The sequence below is a fragment of the Rhinichthys klamathensis genome, unplaced genomic scaffold (genome assembly GCF_029890125.1).
Source record: "Rhinichthys klamathensis goyatoka isolate OS25496 unplaced genomic scaffold, OSU_Roscu_1.1 h1tg000342l_1, whole genome shotgun sequence".
Classification (NCBI taxonomy): Eukaryota; Metazoa; Chordata; class Actinopteri; order Cypriniformes; family Leuciscidae; genus Rhinichthys; species Rhinichthys klamathensis.
The window spans coordinates 371,331-393,532 of NW_026606856.1; the positions used below are offsets into that span (position 1 = coordinate 371,331).

General features: G+C 39.7%; 1 protein-coding gene across 2 annotated transcripts in view; it reads left to right on the top strand.

The window, feature by feature from the left end:
- LOC130106520 (protein unc-13 homolog A) overlaps positions 1-22,202 on the top strand; it is a 125,103-nt gene that overhangs the window by 67,930 nt on the left and 34,971 nt on the right. For both annotated transcript variants that reach the window (XM_056272669.1, XM_056272670.1), the window contains exons 18-26: positions 270-439; positions 590-705; positions 5,300-5,463; positions 7,764-7,917; positions 8,553-8,621; positions 8,786-8,875; positions 13,865-13,999; positions 20,092-20,219; positions 21,528-21,613. In XM_056272669.1, coding sequence (XP_056128644.1) covers positions 270-439; positions 590-705; positions 5,300-5,463; positions 7,764-7,917; positions 8,553-8,621; positions 8,786-8,875; positions 13,865-13,999; positions 20,092-20,219; positions 21,528-21,613 — 1,112 coding nt within the window. The remainder of the gene's footprint in view (positions 1-269; positions 440-589; positions 706-5,299; positions 5,464-7,763; positions 7,918-8,552; positions 8,622-8,785; positions 8,876-13,864; positions 14,000-20,091; positions 20,220-21,527; positions 21,614-22,202) is intronic.

Below are 22,202 nucleotides of genomic sequence, written 5' to 3' on the forward strand. Positions count from 1 at the left end.
CATTTATTAATCTTTCTTTTAAAATTTCAACATGTTTCTAATACTTTATTAAAATATTGTTAATATTAGTTAATGCACTGTGAACTAACAATGAACATCTGTATTTTTATTAACTAACATTAACAAAGAGTAACAAATACAGGAACAAATGGATTGCTCACGGTTAGTTCACGTTAGTTAATACATCAACTAATGTTAACTATTGAACCTTATTGTAAAGTGTTACCTATGAAGTTTTGAATTCGATTCTCTGCTTCTCTTGTGTGCAGTGAGTGCCATAACTCTTCAGACCGGATAAAGGTGCGCGTCTGGGATGAGGATGATGATATCAAGTCTCGTGTAAAGCAACGCTTCAAGCGCGAGTCTGACGACTTTCTGGGACAGACCATCATCGAAGTGCGAACGCTCAGTGGAGAAATGGACGTCTGGTACAACCTCGGTAAGTCAAAGTGATTCTATACTTATTATAGAAGTGGCTTCGAGCAACATCTCTAATGAATATGATCTTGAGGGAATTATTAGACCTTCTCTCTCTCTCTCTCTCTCTCTCTCTCTCTCTCTCTCTCTCTCTCTCTCTCTCTCTGAATAGACAAGCGCACGGATAAATCGGCCGTATCAGGAGCGATCCGCATGCACATCAGTGTGGAGATTAAAGGAGAGGAAACTGTGGCTCCGTACCACGTTCAGTACACCTGCCTGCATGAGGTACATGCAAATATATATATATAATACACATTGTTGGGCCCTATCATACACCCGGCGCAATGCACGACACAAGTGTGTTTTGCTAGTTTCAGCCTGACGCAGTTTTCATTTTCAAGTCCTGCGCTACGTTGTTTAAATATCAAATGCATTTGCACCCATGGGCTGCGGGTCTGGAAACGAGGTGTGTGTTCAGGAGCATTGTTGGCGTGTTGCTATTTTGAGGAACTGAAATAGACTGAGACATTGACCAACAAAAACCTGGTCTAAAGTCAATGGGGCAGTATTTTTTTTTTTTTTAAATAGCGCATTAGTTATATGAGCCTATAGGCGGGTCCACAACGCGCTACACTACGCACGCACACACACACACACACACACACACACACACACACACACACACACACACACACACACATATTTTGCTGAATATTTACTTTCACTCATAAATGCCACATTACAGTTGTAAACAGTATTTCATCAAGCGTTTTTTATCTGTTCTGTGTTAATTACGGTGGCCGAGAGAGCTCAACGCGCTGCAACTGAAGAAAACACATGCAAATAGAAAAAAATGCATGCAAATAGAAAAAAACACATGCAAATAAAATAAAACGCATGCAAATAAAATAAAACGCATGCAAATAGAAAAAAATGCATGCAAATAGAAAAAAACACATGCAAATAAAATAAAACGCATGCAAATAAAATAAAACGCATGCAAATAGAAAAAAATGCATGCAAATAGAAAAAAACACATGCAAATAAAATAAAATGCATGCAAATAGAAAAAAACACGTGCAAATAGAAAAAAACACATGCAAATAAAATAAAACGCATGCAAATAGAAAAAAACGCGTGCAAATAGAAAAAAGCACATGCAAATAAAATAAAACGCATGCAAATAAAATAAAACGCATGCAAATAGAAAAAAACGTGTGCAAATAGAAAAAAACACATGCAAATAAAATAAAATGGATGCAAATAAAATAAAACACATGCAAATAGAAAAAAACGTGTGCAAATAAAATAAAACGCATGCAAATAAAATAAAACGCATGCAAATAAAATAAAACACATGCAAATAAAATAAAACGCATGCAAATAAAAAAAAACGTGTGCAAATAGAAAAAAACACATGCAAATAAAATAAAATGCATGCAAATAAAATAAAACACATGCAAATAAAATAAAACACATGCAAATAAAATAAAACGCATGCAAATAAAATAAAACGCATGCAAATAGAAAAAAACGCGTGCAAATAAAATAAAACGCATGCAAATAAAATAAAACACATGCAAATAAAATAAAACACATGCAAATAAAATAAAACGCATGCAAATAAAATAAAACGCATGCAAATAGAAAAAAACGTGTGCAAATAGAAAAAAACACATGCAAATAAAATAAAATGCATGCAAATAAAATAAAACACATGCAAATAGAAAAAAACGTGTGCAAATAAAATAAAACGCATGCAAATAAAATAAAACGCATGCAAATAAAATAAAACACATGCAAATAAAATAAAACGCATGCAAATAAAAAAAACGTGTGCAAATAGAAAAAAACACATGCAAATAAAATAAAATGCATGCAAATAAAATAAAACACATGCAAATAAAATAAAACACATGCAAATAAAATAAAACGCATGCAAATAAAATAAAACGCATGCAAATAGAAAAAAACGCATGCAAATAGAAAAAACGCATGCAAATAAAATAAAACGCATGCAAATAAAATAAAACGCATGCAAATAAAATAAAACACATGCAAATAAAATAAAACGCATGCAAATAAAATAAAACGCATGCAAATAGAAAAAAACGCGTGCAAATAAAATAAAACGCATGCAAATAAAATAAAACGCATGCAAATAGAAAAAACGCGTGCAAATAGAAAAAAACACATGCAAATAAAATAAAACGCATGCAAATAGAAAAAAAACGCGTGCAAAGAAAAAAAACACCCGCAAATTCAGAAAACATCTTCATCAGTTTCACAACACACGTGTGCTTCAAATACTCACAACACCACCATACAGAAACGCGCTGCAAATAACACAGAGCACAACGGAAATGTTTCCAGGGGAACCAAATAAGTGACGAACCCGGCTGGGACGTGCTGGCATAGATATCCATAGATCAATGCGTGCTGGTGCTTACAGCTTAAAATTATACTTTATTTATTTATTCATTTGTGCAAAACATACAGAGATTACTTTTTTTTTTATGACATACAACTTGTATACGATGTACAAAATGTATTACCAATATGTTCAATGTCATCAGAATACAAATGAGAAAAGAACAATGAGCTGGAAACAAAAATAAATAAATAAAAAAGATAAAGAAGAAAAACATGAAGGAAAGATATTTACCTATACATCAGTTACACTCTAAAATTGTTTCATGTTATTACATTTTCATAAAGAAAATGAAGGTAATGTAGGGTCCAAAATTTTAAAGTTGAGACACAGATATATAACGCATATTTTAAAAGCTTTTTTGTAAACTAAAAATAAAAATGTATTTGCATCCGTTATGTTAACAGCATTATATTTCTGTCGTAAGACCAGCTGATGGACGCCGTGCTGCGTTGTCATGGGAACATCCCGGGTGAAAATAATGAGGAAATTACGTTGTCTTTCGTTGCTCCTTCATCAAGTGCGCTCCACACGGCTGCCTAACAGCACACTAGAGCCCTGCTCACTCCACAGTCCCACTTTAAGGGCTCTGCAATCTGCCCTTCGAAGGGAGTAGGGCATAGGGAAGCTCACGAGCAATAAGCACGTCTCAGCCGGGTTCCTCACTTATTTGGTTCCCCTGGAAACATGTCCGGTGTGGTCTGTGTTATTTGCAGCGCGTTTTCTGTATTTGGAGCACACGTGTGTTGTGAAACTGATGAAGATATTTTTTTTCTATTTGCATGCGTTTTCTTTCTATTTGCATGTGTTTGCTTCAGTTGCAGCGCGTTGAGCTGTCTCGGCCACCGTAGTTAATAGTGTTTTCGTCTGTTGTTTTATTTTCGCTGCGTCACACACAGTTGCTTCTCCCACTTTGAAATCTCATTAGACCAAAATGACACCACATATTGCATATTAAAAATCATATTCATTCTGATTGTCTGCGAATTTGTCATTTTGCTCAGAATATTCCTCACTTTTTTGAGGTTAAGATTAAGCTGGAAACCAGTGTTATTTTAGTATTATTTATACACTATTATAGCTCTTATTTAAATTATAATAGCTTTTATTTTTACATTTTATTTTTTGTTACATTTTGAGTAATTTCGGAATGTGCTTTTGTCAGTTTTATTAGTTTTTTTTAAATATTACTATTTAGTATTTAGGTTTAATTTATTTTTATTTAAGTTTCAGGTTTAATTATTATTTTTTTATTTCCAGTTCGTAATTTTTGTGCTTTAACTTATTTCAGTTATTTGCCATTTGTTTTGTTTGGGGTTTTTTTCATAAAATGTGTAATCTAATATTTTTATTATTTTTTTATTTCCGCTTTATATAAATTAGGGCTGTTTTCGACTAAGGATTTTCATAGTCGAATCTGATTTGTTAGATTTTGCCATAGTCGACTGATAGTCGAACCTTTTTTCTTTTTTTTTTTAGATAGCAGCTAGACGTTCGGTTGAATAACTGTTCGTCTGTTATAGGACAACTCGCTCTACGTTTATTTAAAATAAACAGCAAGACAACTAGAAGTGAATGTGCTTTCCATTAAATTAATCCTTAACACAAAAAAACGTTGCAATGAACGTGCTTTGTTTTAAATAAATCACACACAGTAAACAAAACCTTTACAAAAAACTTTGCAATGAACTTTGCAATTTAGACGCGCAAACTGCTTGCCGGTGCGGTGAGACGTAGCCTACATGCTCGGGCAGATTCGGCTTGAAGTCGTTCATCCTCGGATGCGGCGTCGCGCGCGCTGTTACAAAAAAAGCTGTGCACACAGCCAAACGAAATGGGGTCTTGTCGGTCTTGTGCACCCAATGCGTCATTTTTTTGCCGTCCGCACCTAAGCGCTTGTGCGGACGCGTCGAGTATAAACAAGGCTTTACTCCGTGTCAGCGCGCGCTCTGATCGGTAGGTGCACAGACCTCTCCTGTATCATCTCCAGCACTCAGCCTCCGATCGCACCACTAACTCCGCCTCCGTTTCCCTCGTAAGATGATATTAGTATTTAAACATTCTCTATGATAAAAAATGTTTGTAAAAAATATTTTAATAGCACGGTTTTGGCGGTCTAATGACGGTTAGAGATCTAATGACGGTGTTCAACTATAACCGTCGGTCTCACGGTTATATAATAACGTCACACCCCTCATAACACTTGCCTACTATTCGACTATGAGGTTCATAGTCGAATCAGACCTCTCCGAATCGAATCGTCGAATCCTCGACTATTAGAAGTCAGCCCTAATATAAATTAACAAAAATGTCTTTAATAGTTTTAGCTAACGATAATAACCCAGCTGGAAACTCATTGCTCACACCTGATTGGGACGTAAAACTAAATCTGTGTAATCGGTGCATTGAAAATCTTCAGGAATAATCGGTGACCATGTTTGCTTGTAGCACATCTTCCACTACACCACTGAGAAGCAGAACAGCGGCGGCGTGAAGATTCCCGACGCCAAAGGCGATGACGCCTGGAAAGTGTATTACGAAGAGACGGCGCAGGAGATCGTGGACGAGTTCGCCATGAGATATGGAGTGGAATCGATCTATCAGGCCATGACGTAAGCAGTGAACGAAGGAACGAATGTAGGAACTTGAGTGAATATATAAACAAGTGAATGCATGAAAGAGACCCTCAAAAATGCAAATGGGGAATTTCTTCACTGTCACTGCTGGGAAATACCCCCCTTTTTTTTTTCTTTTTTTTTTTTTTTTTTAAGCTGTAGGGGGGAGGGGATGGGATGGGAAGATGATTGTAATTGTTACTGTTAAAAACCCAATAAAGAAAAAAAAAAAAATGCAAATGGGTCATATTCTGCAAATAGGGATCAAAATAGTATGTGAAACTCTTAAAGGGATAGTTCACCCAAAAATGTAAACTCTGTCAGTAATTACTCTCCCTCATGTTGTTTAACCCCGTAAGACTTTCGTTCATCTTCACAACACAAATTAAGATATTTTTGATTAAATATGAGAGCTGTCTCACTCCTCCATAGGCTTCTAAGGGATTGAAACTGGCCGGCCCAGAAAAGTTATTAAAGACATCGTTAAAATAGTCCGAGTGACTACAGTGGCTCAACCTTAAGTTTATCAAGCGACGAGAATACTTTCTGTGCGCAAAAAAACAACAAAAATAACGACTTTATTCAACTCTTCATTTCCTTCTCTGTGGGCCTCGAGTGAGTTCACGTAGTGTAACAGCGCAGCGCTTCTGGGTTGTGCGTCACAAGTAGGCTCACTATTGGCCGACGCTGGGCATGTGTCTGTGTGTGTGTGTGTGACGTACAGAAGCGCTGCGCTGTTACACTACGTGAACTAGGGCTGGACGATTTCGGCTAAAATCATAATCACGATTAATCAAACAAGTTACCTCGATTACGATTATTAAACGATTATTTTATTTTTTTCTCATGTCACTGGCAAGGCTTATACTGTAAATATGTTCACGGTTATTTTTTCTAATGAAAGAGTGCATAATCCTATCTTTGTGATTCTAAAATAAGGAAACACACAGAAAGCTATTAATGCTTATTTATTAAATATTTCAAACAATTGAATCAAACAAAGCATACAATGCTTGAAATAAAAACGTCTTATAAAAAAGTCATTTAAGTTTTAATGTAAAAAGAAAGTTTCCTAAAAATGTAAAATAAAGAACTTTTAAATAGTTATTTTTGTAAAAAAAAAAAAATATTGTAAATATTGCCATCTTAAAAGTAAAATATAACTTGTATAAAACTAAAAAACGAATCCTTTTACACTGCGTGTTTCTTTATGGTAAGCGGCTCCTATTGCTGAGTTGACTCTTGAGTTCCCCTCCATAGCCCCTTTCACACAGAGATTCCGGAAAATACACGGATGATTTGACCCGGGTTCGTTTGACTTTGGTTCATTCACACTGCCAGTGATTTTCCGGAATCAGAGAGTGCGTTCACACACACACACAACCCGTAAATATCCCGTAAAGACCTCGATGTGACATGTAATATCTCAGCAGCGTCTGCTTATGAGCTGCGATCTCTCTCTCGAGAAACCACGCTTGTGCATTTTTTTCTCTGATTCGATCATTAACGCTGGCGAACAATCCAGGCTTCAACGCCATCATTACGACACGGCATTGATTACAGCTTTTGTTCATACAGCGCGCGTTCCGGGACTGAACACGGCAATGTTACTAGGTCCCCAACCTGACATCAATCCCGGGTCGTGTTTGCATTCACACAGAAGGAATATTTCCCGGGATCAACGCGCTGTGTGAAAGGGGCTCATCTTGCTTCAATGTCGCAAACTAGACGGGGCGGAGTCACGTGACTACACACGCGGTAATATGTTTTAAGGGGAAAGTACATTAACACACAGTGGGCGGAAATATCAATAGGATTAAAAAAAACGAAAAAACCGATATGGTAAAATTACGTCGGTTATAGAGTCTGAATTTCGTTTGATTTTATTTTTCGATTAATCATCCAGCCCTAACGAGAACTCACTCGAGGCCCACAGAGAAGGAAATGAAGAGTTGAATAAAGTCGTTATTTTTGTTGTTTTTTGCGCACAGAAAGTATTCTCGTCGCTTGATAAACTTAAGGTTGAGCCGCTGTAGTCACTCGGACTATTTTAACGATGTCTTTAATAACTTTTCTGGGCCGGCAAGTTTCAATCCCTTAGAAGCCTATGGAGGAGTGATCCAGCTCTCAGATTTAATCAAAAATATCTTAATTTGTGTTGTGAAGATGAACGAAAGTCTTACGGGGTTGAACAACATGAGGGAGAGTAATTACTGACAGAGTTTTAATTTTGGGGGGAAGTAACCCTTTAAAGGCTTGTAAATGCCAGTAACCTTGTGCTCTGTGTTTGTGTTTAGGCATTTTGCATGTCTGTCCTCGAAGTACATGTGTCCCGGTGTGCCTGCCGTCATGAGCACACTTCTGGCCAACATTAACGCTTATTACGCACACACCACACAGTCCACCAACAACGTCTCTGCCTCCGACCGCTTCGCCGCATCCAACTTTGGGGTCAGTTCACATTTCAACCACATAAAAGCTCATTTAACTCTTGAAAATCATGTTTAAAACATTGGATAGCTACAGCTGGATGCAAAAAAAATAGATAAAATGAGATAAAAAAGTATAGTTGATCTCTCTTAATAATAGTTGTGTTGTTGAGTTACGCTACTGGCCAGTAAGAAATTAATACTTTTATTCAGCAATTAAATTGATCAAAAGTGACATTACAGATATTTATAACTTTGCAAAAGATTCTTTTGAACTTTCTATTCATCAAAGAATCCTGAAAAATAAAATATTGCACAGTTTTCACAAAAAAATATGAGCTGTTTTCAACATTGATAATAATCATAAAGTTTCTTGAGCATCAAATCCTCATATTAGAGTGATTTCTGAAGGATCATGTGACACTGAAGACTGGAGTAATGATGTTGAAAATGCAGCTTTGATCACAGGAATAAATTACACTTTACTATATATTCACATAGAAAATTAATTTACATTGTAATGATATTTCAGATTTTATTGTATTTTTGATCCAATAAATGCAGCCTTGGTGAGCAGAAGTGATTTTTTCAAACACAACTTTTGTTCAAAGTTGTGCCGATAGTGTATATTTTACATATGTTAACTTTTTTTTGCAGAAAGAGAGGTTTGTGAAACTGCTGGACCAACTGCACAACTCCCTGAGGATTGACCTCTCGATGTACAGGGTATATTCACATATTCTCCTGGATGAATAATGAATATTATGCAAATGCAATGAACACTTATGCAAATGACCTCCAGATCTATTGATTACCGAAGAATTGTTGTTGTTGTAGAGTGTGTATTTGTGTTTGTAACGTGTGTGTGTGTGTGTGTGTGTGTGTTTCAGAATAATTTTCCAGCCAGTAGTCCTGAGAGGTTGCAGGATCTGAAGTCCACTGTAGATCTTCTGACCAGCATCACTTTCTTCAGAATGAAGGTTTGCTCTTTGTTTTCTTCTGATTACGGATCTATTATGCTTTCTCAGATATTCCCTTTCATGCAGTGTGTATTAAAGCTGTGTGTGAATGTAAAAGGTCTGCAGAGTTTCATCAAAGTGCAGATAAATGGAGATTTTGTCTCCTAAAAGAGACGAGAAACGAGTCGTCAGTAATTCAGTCTCACTTCCTGCTGAACCTGCGCAGGTTTGGAACTAATTAGCATAATTCCAGCCTCTGGTCTTGATTGGCTGAACAGCGTCTCTTAGCTCCGCCCTCAAACACTAGTGTATCTGAGACTGGGAGAGTTCGTGTTGTTTGTGTCGAGAAGACGCTGTTTTCTGCTGACAAAGCAAATCCACTGTGATGAGATTGATACGGTAAACCCACGCCATCGTTACTGTCCGTATCACTGAGTATCAGTGTATATGCTGAGGGAGAATGTACACGAGAGTTTTCTCGAATTAAACCGGAGATTTACCATACTGAACACGGTAGAGTCATAGTCGAAGATGAGTTGCTGAACTTTATTGTGATTAAAATGCGAACACTAAGCAATGATGATATTGTGTCGATAGTAACGAGCAGTTTCAGCTCTGAGCGGATTGAGGCTTCAAAGGCAGTTTTGGCAGAGCTCCTTCCACACTATAAAAGATGGATCTCACATAGGGGACAAAAGAAGGATATTAACAATGTCAAAATGTGCATGCAAGCGCTTAATGAGTGCGGTGAAGATATCCCAAGATTTGTATCGCACTTCCTGGATGAACTACCCCCCGTCTCATTTAAACACATTGATGTGTCGGTGCTGTTTGGGAAAATGCAGCAAATCAATATTGACATTGACTACCTAAAAAGAACTATGGGAACCCAGGTAGCTGCCTGTGAAACTTTGCGGGAGGTTTCTGAGAAACTCGACAGCCGGCTGTCTGCTGTGGAGGGGCACCGTGACCCGGACGATACTCTTTCTACTCTTTCGGCTACCTGCCTCTCTGCTGTGGAGACACAACCGGGACTTGCGCCTAGAGTGACAGGTCCCTTGGCCGTGATCGAGAAGCCAATGGGCGATCCTGTCTCCTGCCCTCCTTCTGGGGCTGATGGATGTTTGACAGCAACGCATGGTGAGACTGGCTGTAGTCAACCAGTTCAGTCTGTTGATCCAGCCCTGGGACGAATGCAGACGCCTCCGTGGAGCATGGTGGTAAAGGATGGGCGCCGACTGAAGCAGGTTCGGCTAAAACAAGTACTCGAGAATCCTGCCCATAGAAGCCCCACACCTTGCACTGTAAAAACATCAGCGAGGTATGTGAGAAAGAAAACTGGCATAATTGGGACTGGTGTAGTTAGTAATATACTGGCTGTCAAAACAAAGATGGTTAAGGTATTTGCTACAAAGTTTGATCTCAGTGTAGATGCATTTACTCTCGGTGAATACTTAAAAATGAAGCTGGATCGGCAAGTGACATGCAGAAAAATAGAGGCGCCTCAGAGTAGATTTAGTTCCTTCTGTATTTCTGCTGAATGTAATGACGTGGCTGAGCTATACGATCCGGAGCTTTGGCCCGCTGGGACTTTTGTCCGACGCTACTATGAGCCTCGTCGCCCTAGAGGAGCAGACGGAGCTCTGTCTGGTCCAGAGGATGCCCCCCGCTCTCAAGATGAGGGGCTGTTGCATGTTAATGTTGCTAGGGTGCCTGCTGTAGTTGTGGGCGAGAACGGGGTGAAGGCCAACTGCTCCGGTGGGAATGATAAAACTTCTTAAAATGCTTGTTGTCTCATACAACTGCCGTGGGTTGCGAGTAGGACATACTGCTACTGATAGATCAAAACGTCTAGTTGTGGACACAATGCTGGGTGAGTGTGACATTTTGTGCCTGCAAGAAACCTGGCTGGCAAAACAAGATTTGGATAAGCTGAACACTATACATGTGAACTTTCATGGGGCTGGAGAGTCCACTACTGACCTTAGTACAAAGATGGTTCGAGGTAGGATAGCTGGTGGTGTAGCAGTACTGTGGAACATCAAATATGACTCAATGGTTAATGTGGTGCGCTTAAATGTTGACTGGGCAATAGGGATGGAGTGTAATTTTAATGAAAAGAAATGTACTGTCTTAAATGTTTATACACCATATGAATCATATGAGCATGAGGATGAATTTTTGAACAGGTTAGCTTTTATTCAGTAATTTATTGAGGATAATAGTTCATCTTGTGTTTATGTTATGGGTGATTTTAATGCTGACATGTCAGATAGCAAATCTTTATTTGCAGAACACTTGCAGCAGTTCTGTAATGAGTCTAAATTAATTCTATCAAGTATAGCTCTGCTACCTGATACAAGTTTTACCTATGTTAGTGAAGCGTGGAACACAACATCGTGGTTAGACCATGTTGTGACCACAGCTGATGCTCATGCTTCACTGGTAAATGTGGAGATTTGCTATGAACTTGCCACCTCTGATCACATACCAATTGCTGCTCTGTTAGATGTTGAGAATGTTCCTCTGTTGTCCAGAAATAATAATGTAGCTTCCTCAAGTAAACTGGGCTGGGCAAAGCTGAGTAAAGAGGAGGTGGCTGAATACTCATTGCGAACTGAACGTTTTTTAAATAATATTGTTATGCCCCATGAGGCCCTAATGTGCTCAGATGTTAATTGTAAGGATGTGCAACATGTTGAAAAACTCTGTGCCATGTATGATAGTATTGTGAAATGTTTAAATGCTGCCAGTGAACCCTTTTGTAAAACGAAATGTAAGGTACTTAACATCAGACCTGGGTGGAATGAGTTTGTGGCTGGGTATTATGATGAGGCAAGAGAGGCCTTTAGACTCTGGTCAGAAGCAGGTAAGCCTAGACATGGGGTACTGCTTGATATGAAAAAACAGACAAATGCTAGAGTTTAGTATGCACTTCGTTTTATTAAGAAAAATGAAAATACAATGAGAGCAGACTCGCTGGCCAGAAAGTTACACTGACTTTTGGCAAGAGGTCAAAGTAATGAATAACAATAAGATTTCCTTACCGGCTGATATTGAAGGTATTAGTAGCCCAGAAAAAATAGCTGAGCTTTGGCGAGAGCACTACTTTGAATTGTTTAATTGTGTTAAAAGTAACCCAGTTGGACTCAATCATGAACATATTGATTTCTCGGCAGATATGATAATTAGGCCAGCAGATATTTATGATGCCATCAATATGTTGGAGAACAACAAAGCCTGTGGTATGGATTGCATTACTGCAGAACATCTAAAATATGCCAGCCATAGGCTCTGCCCATTGTTGTCTATGTGTTTTAATGGTTGTCTGGTTCATGGTGTCCTGCCTAATATTTTTATGTCTGTAATGTTATTGCCTGTGCTTAAAGACAAGGCTGGTAAGCTCAACAGTATTGACAACTATCGACCAATTGCATTGGCCAATATCTTGTCTAAAGTACTGGAGAGAATACTGCTAACAAAGCTAGAAATGTATGTCCTTACTGCTGATAATCAGTTTGGGTTTAAGAGAAGGCATGGAACCGATTTGTGTATCTATGCTCTTAAAGAGATTGTGTCCAGGTACACGAGTCTGAATTCATCTATGTTTTTATGTTTTATTGATGCGTCAAAGGCATTTGATAGAATCAATCATGAACGATTGTTTGTAAAACTGTTAGATAGAGGTGCCCCTAAATTTTTAGTGAGAATTTTAGTGTTTTGGTATGCCCATCAAATGTTTCAGGTTAAATGGGACAATGTTGTATATGCTCCTTTTCATGTTAGCAATGGAGTGAGACAAGGTGGTATTATGTCTCCTATTTTATTCAATGTCTATATGGATGAATTATCAAACCAGTTAAATAGGCTAAAAACTGGCTGTCTTGTGGGCAATACTACGGTTAATCATCTTATGTATGCAGATGACTTGGTCCTGCTCTGTCCATATAGTGCTGGGCTGCAGCAGTTGCTGAAGGTGTGCTCTCAGTATGGCCTTGATTATGATATAAAGTATAACGCTAAAAAAAGCCACATAATGGTAGTTAGAAGTGATGAGGACAAGAAATCAACTTTTCCGACTTTTTATCTGTCAGACAGCCCTCTTTCTGTGTGTGAGGAAGCTAAATATTTAGGTCATGTTATATCCAATGACTGGACGGATGACAAAGATCTATACCGTCAACGCTGTAAAATTTATTGTCAAGCTAACATGCTTATAAGGAGGTTTTCAATGTGCTCTGATAATGTGAAGTGCTCTTTGTTTAGAACCTACATCACACCGCTATATACTGCTCAATTGTGGTCTAATTATAAGAAAAAGAGTATGCAGAGGCTCAAGGTAGTATACAATGATGCGATGAGATTGCTGCTTCGTGTCCCTAGGTGGCATAGTGCCAGTCATCTGTTCGTGTCTAATAGAGTGCCGACTTGGGAGGCGCTCTTGAGACAACTGATGTTTGGTTTTCTGGTTCGTCTGGACAATTCAGTAAACAGTATAATTGAGGCCCTAGTCAATCCTCTTAAAAGCTGTTATAGACACACTTCGAGGTTAAGACGACATTGGTGCAATAGCCTGGATCTCCTATAGAATTTTTAATGTATTTTTGTATCTCTTTTCTATGCTGTGTTATATGGACTTGTGTCTGCAATAAAGTTTATATATCAAGAGCTGAGATTCAGATATGATAATGAGCGTTTGGTTTCTGACCAATCACAGCAGAGCAGCTCTCAGAGAGGCGGGGTTTAGAGAGACTGAATCTTCAAATTAACCGTTTCAGACGCTGAGAGAAAAGAGCTGATGCTGCAGTGGAGATTATGAGGAAATGAAAGTGTTTTTTTACCTTGAATGCATGTAAACCTGTTGTAGGAGACTCCAAAACAACTTTGTGAGTAGTTAGTGTATTGTAACTCTTCAGCAAAATGTATAGGCTTTTAAACCCTCTAAATGTAAATGTAGGTCTCATAGCCGAGAAGAATAACTGTTGTGTGTGTGTGTGTGTGTGTTTTCAGGTCCAAGAACTGCAGAGTCCACCGAGAGCGAGTCAAGTCGTTAAAGACTGTGTCAAAGCGTGTCTCAACTCAACGTACGAGTACATCTTTAATAACTGCCATGAGCTCTACAGCCGAGAATATCAGAATGACCCAGTGAGTATGTGTGTGTGTGTGTGTGTGTGTGTACGTGTGTGTACATAAGGGCCAGGGTGGCACTGGTCAGCTGTTTTGATTGACAGCTGGTCCACCCTATCAAATGATCCTGCATACATGACAATAATCGCTCAAATACATTAATATAATGACTACTTGCATGTGTAAACGTAAAGAATAAGTAAGAAGTAATAAGCGCAGATCTTCCAGTGCTCTTCTATTCTATGCTGAATGTTAAATTAAAGAGCTGTGATCAATCCAATCCATGCGCACTTTCCTAATATTGTCAAATAAAACAGTCCCTGATTGGTCACCACCATATAGTAGGGAGGTTAAGTGACTTTTGACTTCAAGTCATGATGCAAAGGTCCCCTTTGGTATGGAAGTACCTTAGGGCCATAGAAATAAATTTATCCTAAGACACAAGTGAGATCACATTTTGTATCTTATATACACACATTTTTTAAAAATGGCCGCCGACCATACTTGAGAGGCCCATATCTTTGCTTCTGTCATAGCTATAATGACAAATTTGGTATCAACGGGTACATTTTTGTGGTCAAGGAGTCCAATAAAATAGGTTCCAAGACTAAAAAACAATAATGTTGTCCTTAACATGACAATTGGAGGTGAAGTATGCAATTTTTTATTAAAAAACGCATGCCAAACACACAGTCCATTCACAACTTAATAATTTCTTCGTTTAGGTCTGCTTCGCATGCGCCCTTTACAGCACTGGCTGAAGACGTGGGTCCTGCGTCGAGCATGGGCATCCGGTCGTTTACGTCTCAAGGTAACTCAGAACTGTGTCACAGCTCTGGAGCCCTGGAAGGCGGTCGACTGGTATCAGACAGGTGTAAACCTGGGAGTAATCTCTAAACTGATAGTGGTTTCGACAGACGCCTCCAATTCGGGCTGGGGCGCCCTCTATGAGGGCAGACCGACTTTTGGCCTGTGGTCAAGCCAAGAAAAGAGCTTGCACATAAACTGTCTAGAGATGAAGGCGGTCGAGAACGCCTTGCGGTTCTTCCTTCCCCTTCTAAAGGGCCACCATGTCCTTGTCCGCACGGACAACATGTCGGTGGTTTCCTACATAAATCGCCAGGGCAGTCTGAGATCACGGAACCTTCATGCACTGGCAGAACGCATCCTTGTATGGGTTCAGCACCCATCACTGGCCCAGCCCATCACTGGCCCAGCCCATCACTGGCGGCTGGGCTGCCCATCACTGGCCCAGCCGCCCTCTCTATGCTTTCCCTCTGATCATGCTGTTACCACAGGTAATCACGATTTGGCACCCACGACCCGAGCTTTGGGCTCTGCATGTGTGGCCCATCAACGGGTACCCATCAGTCTCCCCGACGGAGTGTTAAACACGATTACGCAAGCTAGAGCGCCCTCTACTAGATGGCTTTATGGTTCCAAGTGGTCAGTGTTCTCAGGTTGGTGCTCAGCTCGCAACCTGGATCCACAAGATTGTGGGGTGTCGGAGGTTCTCTCCTTCCTACAGGAGCTCTTGGATAAGGGTAGATCCCCATCCATGCTCAAGGTATATGTGGCGGCTATTGCTGCGTTTGTCAAACATTCGCATGGCCAGTCACTGGGTAGGAATGGCCAGTCGCATGGCCAGTCACCTTGTAGTCCGCTTCCTCAGGGGAGCTAGAAGGATGAACCCTCCTCGCCCCCCCTCGGACCTTTCCTTGGTCCTGGAGGCCATGAAGGGTGCCCCTTTCGAACCTCTACAGTCTGTGGACCTTAAGTATCTCTCATTGAAAACCGCCTTTCTGGTGGCTATCGCCTCAGTCAAGCTGGTGGGTGACTTACACGCACTTTCTGTTAGTGCGTCGTGCCTTGAGTTTGGGCCTAATGACTCCAAGGTCATCCTCAAACCAAGACATGATTATGTCCCCAAAGTACTTGCCACTCCTTTCAGAGCACAAGTCTCTGTGGATCTGACAGCGAGTCTGACATTCTCTCGTCACAGGCGATTTTTGAGATTCGCCTTCGAGGGCCAGGCATATCAATACACAGTCCTACCGTTCGGCCTGTCCCTGGCATCCTGTATATTATGATGTACATGGACGCGGCTCTCGCGCCCCTGAAACTTCAGGGAATGCCAGCTTTGAACTATTTGGACGATTGGCTGATTCTAGCTCGATCTCATTCAGAGCTCATAGAACACAGGACCATATTACTCGAACACCTCGAGAATCTTGGTCTCACAGTCAATTGGGCGAAGAGCCAGGAAATATCCTTTCTGGGCACAGAGCTGAACTCGCTGTCAATGACAGCGCGACTATCGCCAGAGCGCATACTGAACATTGCGGCACTATAGTCCCGCTCAAGAGATTTCAGAAGATGCTGGGCCTCATGGCCTCATCATCATCAGTACTCCAGCTGGGTCTGCTTCGCATGCGCCCACTGCAGTGGTGGCTGAAAGCACGAGTGCCGTCTCAAGCTTGGGCCTCCGATCTGTTTCGCCTCAGGGTCAATCAGAAATGCGTCGCAGCTCTGAAACCTTGGAAGGCGACCGACTGGTACTGGTACCACCGCCTCTTCATTCTGACATTCTCTCTTCGGATCTGACAGCGAGTCTGACGTGAATCTCCTTTGCCTGGTTAGGGCCCTTGGAACGTTCGGCTGCTTTCAGACGGTCAGGACAGCTATTTGTTTCGTTTGGTGGCCGATCTAAAGGTCTAGCTGCCTCGAAACATAGCCTTTCCAGGTGGAAAGTGGACGCTATCTCACTGGCTTATACATCTAAGAGCCTTCGTTGCCCTCTGGCCGTCAGAGCTCATTCCACTAGAGGCATGCCTCTTCATGGGCCTGGTCCAGTGGGATTTCCCTTCACGATATCTGTATGGCGGCAGGCTGGGCCTCTCTGTCTACATTTATAGGGTTCTATAACCTGGAAGTTCCCGCGCTCCAAGCTAGACTGTTGTCAGTTTAGTTTATCCGCTCAGTTCTGCCGGACTCGGTTCCGCGGACTGCAAAGTTTTCAGTTCAGGCAGGCTATTGCCTCCCCTGACTGTTATACCGTGTTAAGCACCCTCTATGCATTTAAGGTAACCACGTTTACCTTATATCATTCTTATTAAGCCCATTCCCAATGTCGGCTTTTTATATCCCCATATCATATGAACTCAGGGCGCTCGCCCTTGGGTCAGTGTTGTGGTAGATTTAGCACGCACGGCGTTTTAAATTGGATTCCCGTAGCGTAAGCTAGCTTACGCAACACGAGAGTACTCTCGTAAGAGAACGTCACGGTTACTAACGTAACCTCGGTTCTCTCTAGAAGAGGGAATGAGTGTTGCGTAACCCTGCCGTGCTTGTGCTACCATCTGGTTTCGCTTCAGTCGATGAAAACCAAGGAGCATCTTATCGAGCTCTGGCTTATATAGGCATAAGCCACGCCCATTCGCCCACTCATTGGTGCTTACGTCACGAGCAGTGCCTCGATAGGTTGCAGCAGTTGCCGCATAGCATCCAATAGGCGCGCGAGCTGCCTCGCCTAGGTCTGCTAGCTGCAGCAAGTGTGTTTTAAATTAATACAAATTATAAGGATAATTTTTGGCTTCAGTATTCTCGAGAAAAGAGGTTTTCCCTCTAAGGTTTTTTTTTCCATAGTCAACTAGCTAGCTGTTTATTAGTTATCTAACATTAAAAAAAAAAAAATTATTTAATGAGAAAGTCATACGAACCTCAAAGTGTTAACCTGTCACCTCTGACCTTCAACAGCTGTCACAGCTCCTGGTGCAGATGGGATGTGTTGTTGCAGGAACTGATATGCTATAGGCTACTCCTGACTGTTCGAAATCTCATGCTACTTAGGACAAATGTAATGTACAGAAGTAGCTGCACTGCTTAAATACAAAATTAAAGTTTTTGAACGAAAAGATAAGTAAAGTCACTCTGATGACAATTTTTATGTGAAATGTGCATATTTACCCCCAATTGTCATGGTATGGGGAAAATTATTATTTTTTTAAACTTGAAACCAATTTTATTGGATTCCTTGACCCCAAGAATGTACACTTTGATACCAAATTTGTCATTATAGCGATAACAGAAGCAAAGATATGGGCTCTAGAGTATTTTCGGCGCATTGGCGGCCATTTTTGAAAAAACATGTTTATTTCTGATACAAAGTGTGATCTCACTTGTGTCTTAGGATAAATTTATTTGTATGACCCTAAGGTACTTCCATACCAAAGGAGACCTTTGCATCATGACTTGAAGTCAAAGGCCTATTTTTTTGGGCTTAACCTCCCTAGTCTACTAATACCTGAGATCCGTTCTATTCGTTGACTTTCCTAATATTGTCAAATAACTTTAGAAAACACTGCATCATCATCATCATCATCATCGTCGCGACGCTATTGGATCTCGGATGTCGTATTGCTTTAGCAAAGCATCATGTAAAGCGCGCCCTATGAGGATTATCTCTAGATCTACGCGCTGTTATGTTGTGTTTTGGCTCGTTTCAGTTGAGCTTTAAATATATATATGATCTACTATGGTTTACTAATGTTCGGTGAAGCTACAAACCAAAACGCGCCCCAAAAGCCGCATGTGTGTACTGTTTACATGCACTTGGTATCGTTTGGTCTCTACCTGAGACTATGATGCTTGTTGTATTCTGCTAGTTGAGACTCAAGACTGTCTGTTGTGTGTGATGCTTAACATCACATTTCGAAGTGAAGTCTATTTTTAATTTATTAATTAAAATTACAGGCCGCATAAATGCACAGGAGGCATTCTCGCTTGCGTTATTTCTGTAATTGTCAATTTGTTTAAATGCATGTCTTTCTCCACCGTGAGCGGCTCTGCTACAGCAAAATGTTTCTTAAAAATTATCTAAACATTCTTAAATGAAGATGCATTGACTTGAGATGCTTTTTCGAGAAGTCATGGGGTCAGAAAAATAATCTTGTTTTTCCTTTGAATAGATTTTTCTGACCCCGGCATTGGGAGATTTTTGTTCTTGTTTTAAAGAGGCTGTATGTAGAATTCAGAAACCCTTGTTATTAGCGACACCGGTGGCCGTTAAGTGAACTGCAGCACTTTGGATTTTCCCTGCAAAAACATTTTGTCCTTCACGTAAAAATCAGTCTACAAGCTTTAATAGACAACCTAGGAAGTCACAGAATACATTTCTTTTTTTAAAATTGTTTCTTTACAACCTGTTCACACATTGGCAATAAAAAAAGGCAGTGGCTATTTGCAATAGATGCTATTTACACTAAGTGAAAAAAATAGTATTTTCTTTGCAATAACTGTAAATAGTAGTTAGATGCTAGTTATACTTATAAATAGTGGCAGATACTATATGCACCTCAGTGCTGTTGTACATTTAAACGGTATTCAATAATATATATTTTTTAATATTTATTACAATTATTAAATGGATACCGCCTTATTGGGACAATAAAGCCCTCCCTAACCCTAACCGGTAAACACTTAATTATTAAACACACTTTATTTCCACTTTTCGAATATTTTATTCATTATTATTGAGAATAATTGCCTTTCCGATCTCATATGTGATGGGAAAAGGGAGTAGAGCGAGTCGGCAAAAGGCAGATTCGAACACGGGGAAAATAAGCGATTAATACACTAAAAACTAAAAAACACTGGGTTAAAACAACCCAAGGGCTGGGTAAATATAGGACAGAACACATGTTGGGTTAATTTTACCCAGCAAATTGGGTTGCTTATTTAACCTAGCATAATGGGTCGATTTAACCATATTAATTTTTACTATAGTACTAGCTTTAAAAAAATTAATGTTTACGGATTAACTTAAATCCTCATAACTAAAAAAATTAAATAATCCACACAATCACTGGTTTGCATGATAATTCCTTTATTTTTGATTAGTTTTACAGTATGGACCTTTAAGCATAAACTCATTTTGATCAATTCATCATCCTATATCGTTTTGCTTCCTGAGTAAATGTGTCCTGATTTAGGAATGTTTACATGTTTGTATTGGAAAACAAGAAAAAGCACTATTAATTTTTGCAGTGCAGGTATTTTGTCGTGTTGGTATATTTGACATGAACGTAACTCTTGTTTGTGGTGTTATCCAGGCGAAGACGGTTCCTCCTGATGAACAGGGCCCGAGTGTAAAGAACCTGGACTTCTGGTCCAAACTCATCACCCTCATCGTTTCCATTATAGAGGAGGACAAGAACTCCTACACGCCCTGTTTGAACCAGTGAGTGTGTGTTCATCCCAAGCGGCAACCTCCCCATCTCTCTCTTGAATCCAACACTGAGTGACTTAAACTGCAGTTCCTCCACTGGCCACTAGAGGCCGGCTGCAGAAGAGACTCAATCCCATAGACCCGCATGTTAAAATGCACAACTTTACAGCAGAAAAAAACATGTTTACAACCTGGTACAAAAAGCGGTTTTGGTCTATATCGCTAATGTTGCCCTTCATGACGACTGTGAGACGGGTGAATTTTTTTATAACTCATCCGTTTAAATTATATTAAGCCTTAAAGTTCTGCATAATTAAGGGCGTGGCCACTTGAGTGACAGGTGGATTGCCGCTGATGTCACTACTAGCCGTCACGTGACCTCAGCTAATCCGCCTCGCTGCACATTTGCGTTTATCCGCGAGTGACGCGTGGCCAAGATGGCGACCGCAGGCTCCGCCCACTTTGGGCTTCAAAAATGCTCTTCAGAAACACTACGGGTGACGTCACACACACTACGTCCATATTTTATTTCAGTCTATGGTTCAGAGCCGAGATAATGATGCTGAAAATTGGGTTCCGAATTTGAAGTTGATATCACAAAAATTGAGGTTCAATACCTAATTTATAGGGGTGTATCACATATCACAATACAAAAATACAACAATATATATTGGGGATAGTGACATTAAATATTGTGTATAGTTCACTCAAAATAAAAATTACTGTGTAAGAAAAAATTCAAGTTTTCAGAGTTTTAGTGTCAGTACTATTAAACTACTATATAATGTATAATAATGCAGTGTGTGTCCTGATAATGCCAAATGTCTGATGTTACCAGTAAAAAGTGGCTTACATTATTTTAAATATATCTAGTCAGTGAAAGAGTGCAAGCTTATTCGTCTAAAATAATTCAGTATTTTCAGCTTCAGAATCATGAATATTGTTATTCTGGCGTCTCTATTGTCCTGTGCTTTGGGTTTCAGCACCAAGTCCAAGACTATTCATTTACACACACAATGTAACATCAAATTTAGGGACAGTTTTTGTTAACCTTTTATCATATGTCTTGGAGTATCGCAATAATATCGTATCGTGAGTTCAGTATCGTGATATGTATCGCATCGTGACATGAGGGAATCGTTACACCCATAATAATTTATGATGATTACTAAAGTAAAAAAGCGCACCAAGTTACACTGACAGTTCCCAATGGTTGAAGTGATATACAAGAGTTAAGCAGCTGATATGAATGAAGCTGTATACCCATAAGTCGTGTGTGTGTGTGTGTGTGTGTGTGTGTGTGTGTGTGTGTGTGTGTAGGTTCCCTCAGGAGCTGAACGTGGGAAAGATCAGTGCTGAGGTGATGTGGAACATGTTTGCTCAGGATATGAAGTACGCTATGGAAGGTAAACGGACACACACACACACACACACACACACACACTGCACGTCGTATCCTCATAGGAGTGTTGTGTTTACGTTTCAATGATGATGACGTGTACAAAGAGTTTTACTTTAGCATGAGGATTTATTAATCTCTTTTTTCAGGTACGTAATATTAGTGCTGACTCTCTTGCACAACTGAATCTCCGAGGGCTAATTTGCATGAACTGTACTACTGACAAGTGCTATAGCCAATCAGAACACAGCATACGTTGTCCCTGGCATGTGATTGGTTCATAGCAGAACGTAAGAATACTACAATGAGAAAAAATCACAAAATATTATGAAAAAATCACAGATCAGACTTGCTTGTTAAAATGTGTTCTTTTCTTCTTATATGTATATTTTTTTAACTTACCTATTATGTTTTACAATATGCTATTATTTATTTATTTGTATCTATTACATTAATTATTATTTTCTCTCTTGTCACATTGCTAATGTTGTTTTAGTTTTGTCGTAATTTGAGGTTTGTTTGAATCTGCCTTTTTTATTTACTATTTACTTTATTACTTTTTTCAATATCCAATTGTTTCTTTCTTTCTTTCTTTT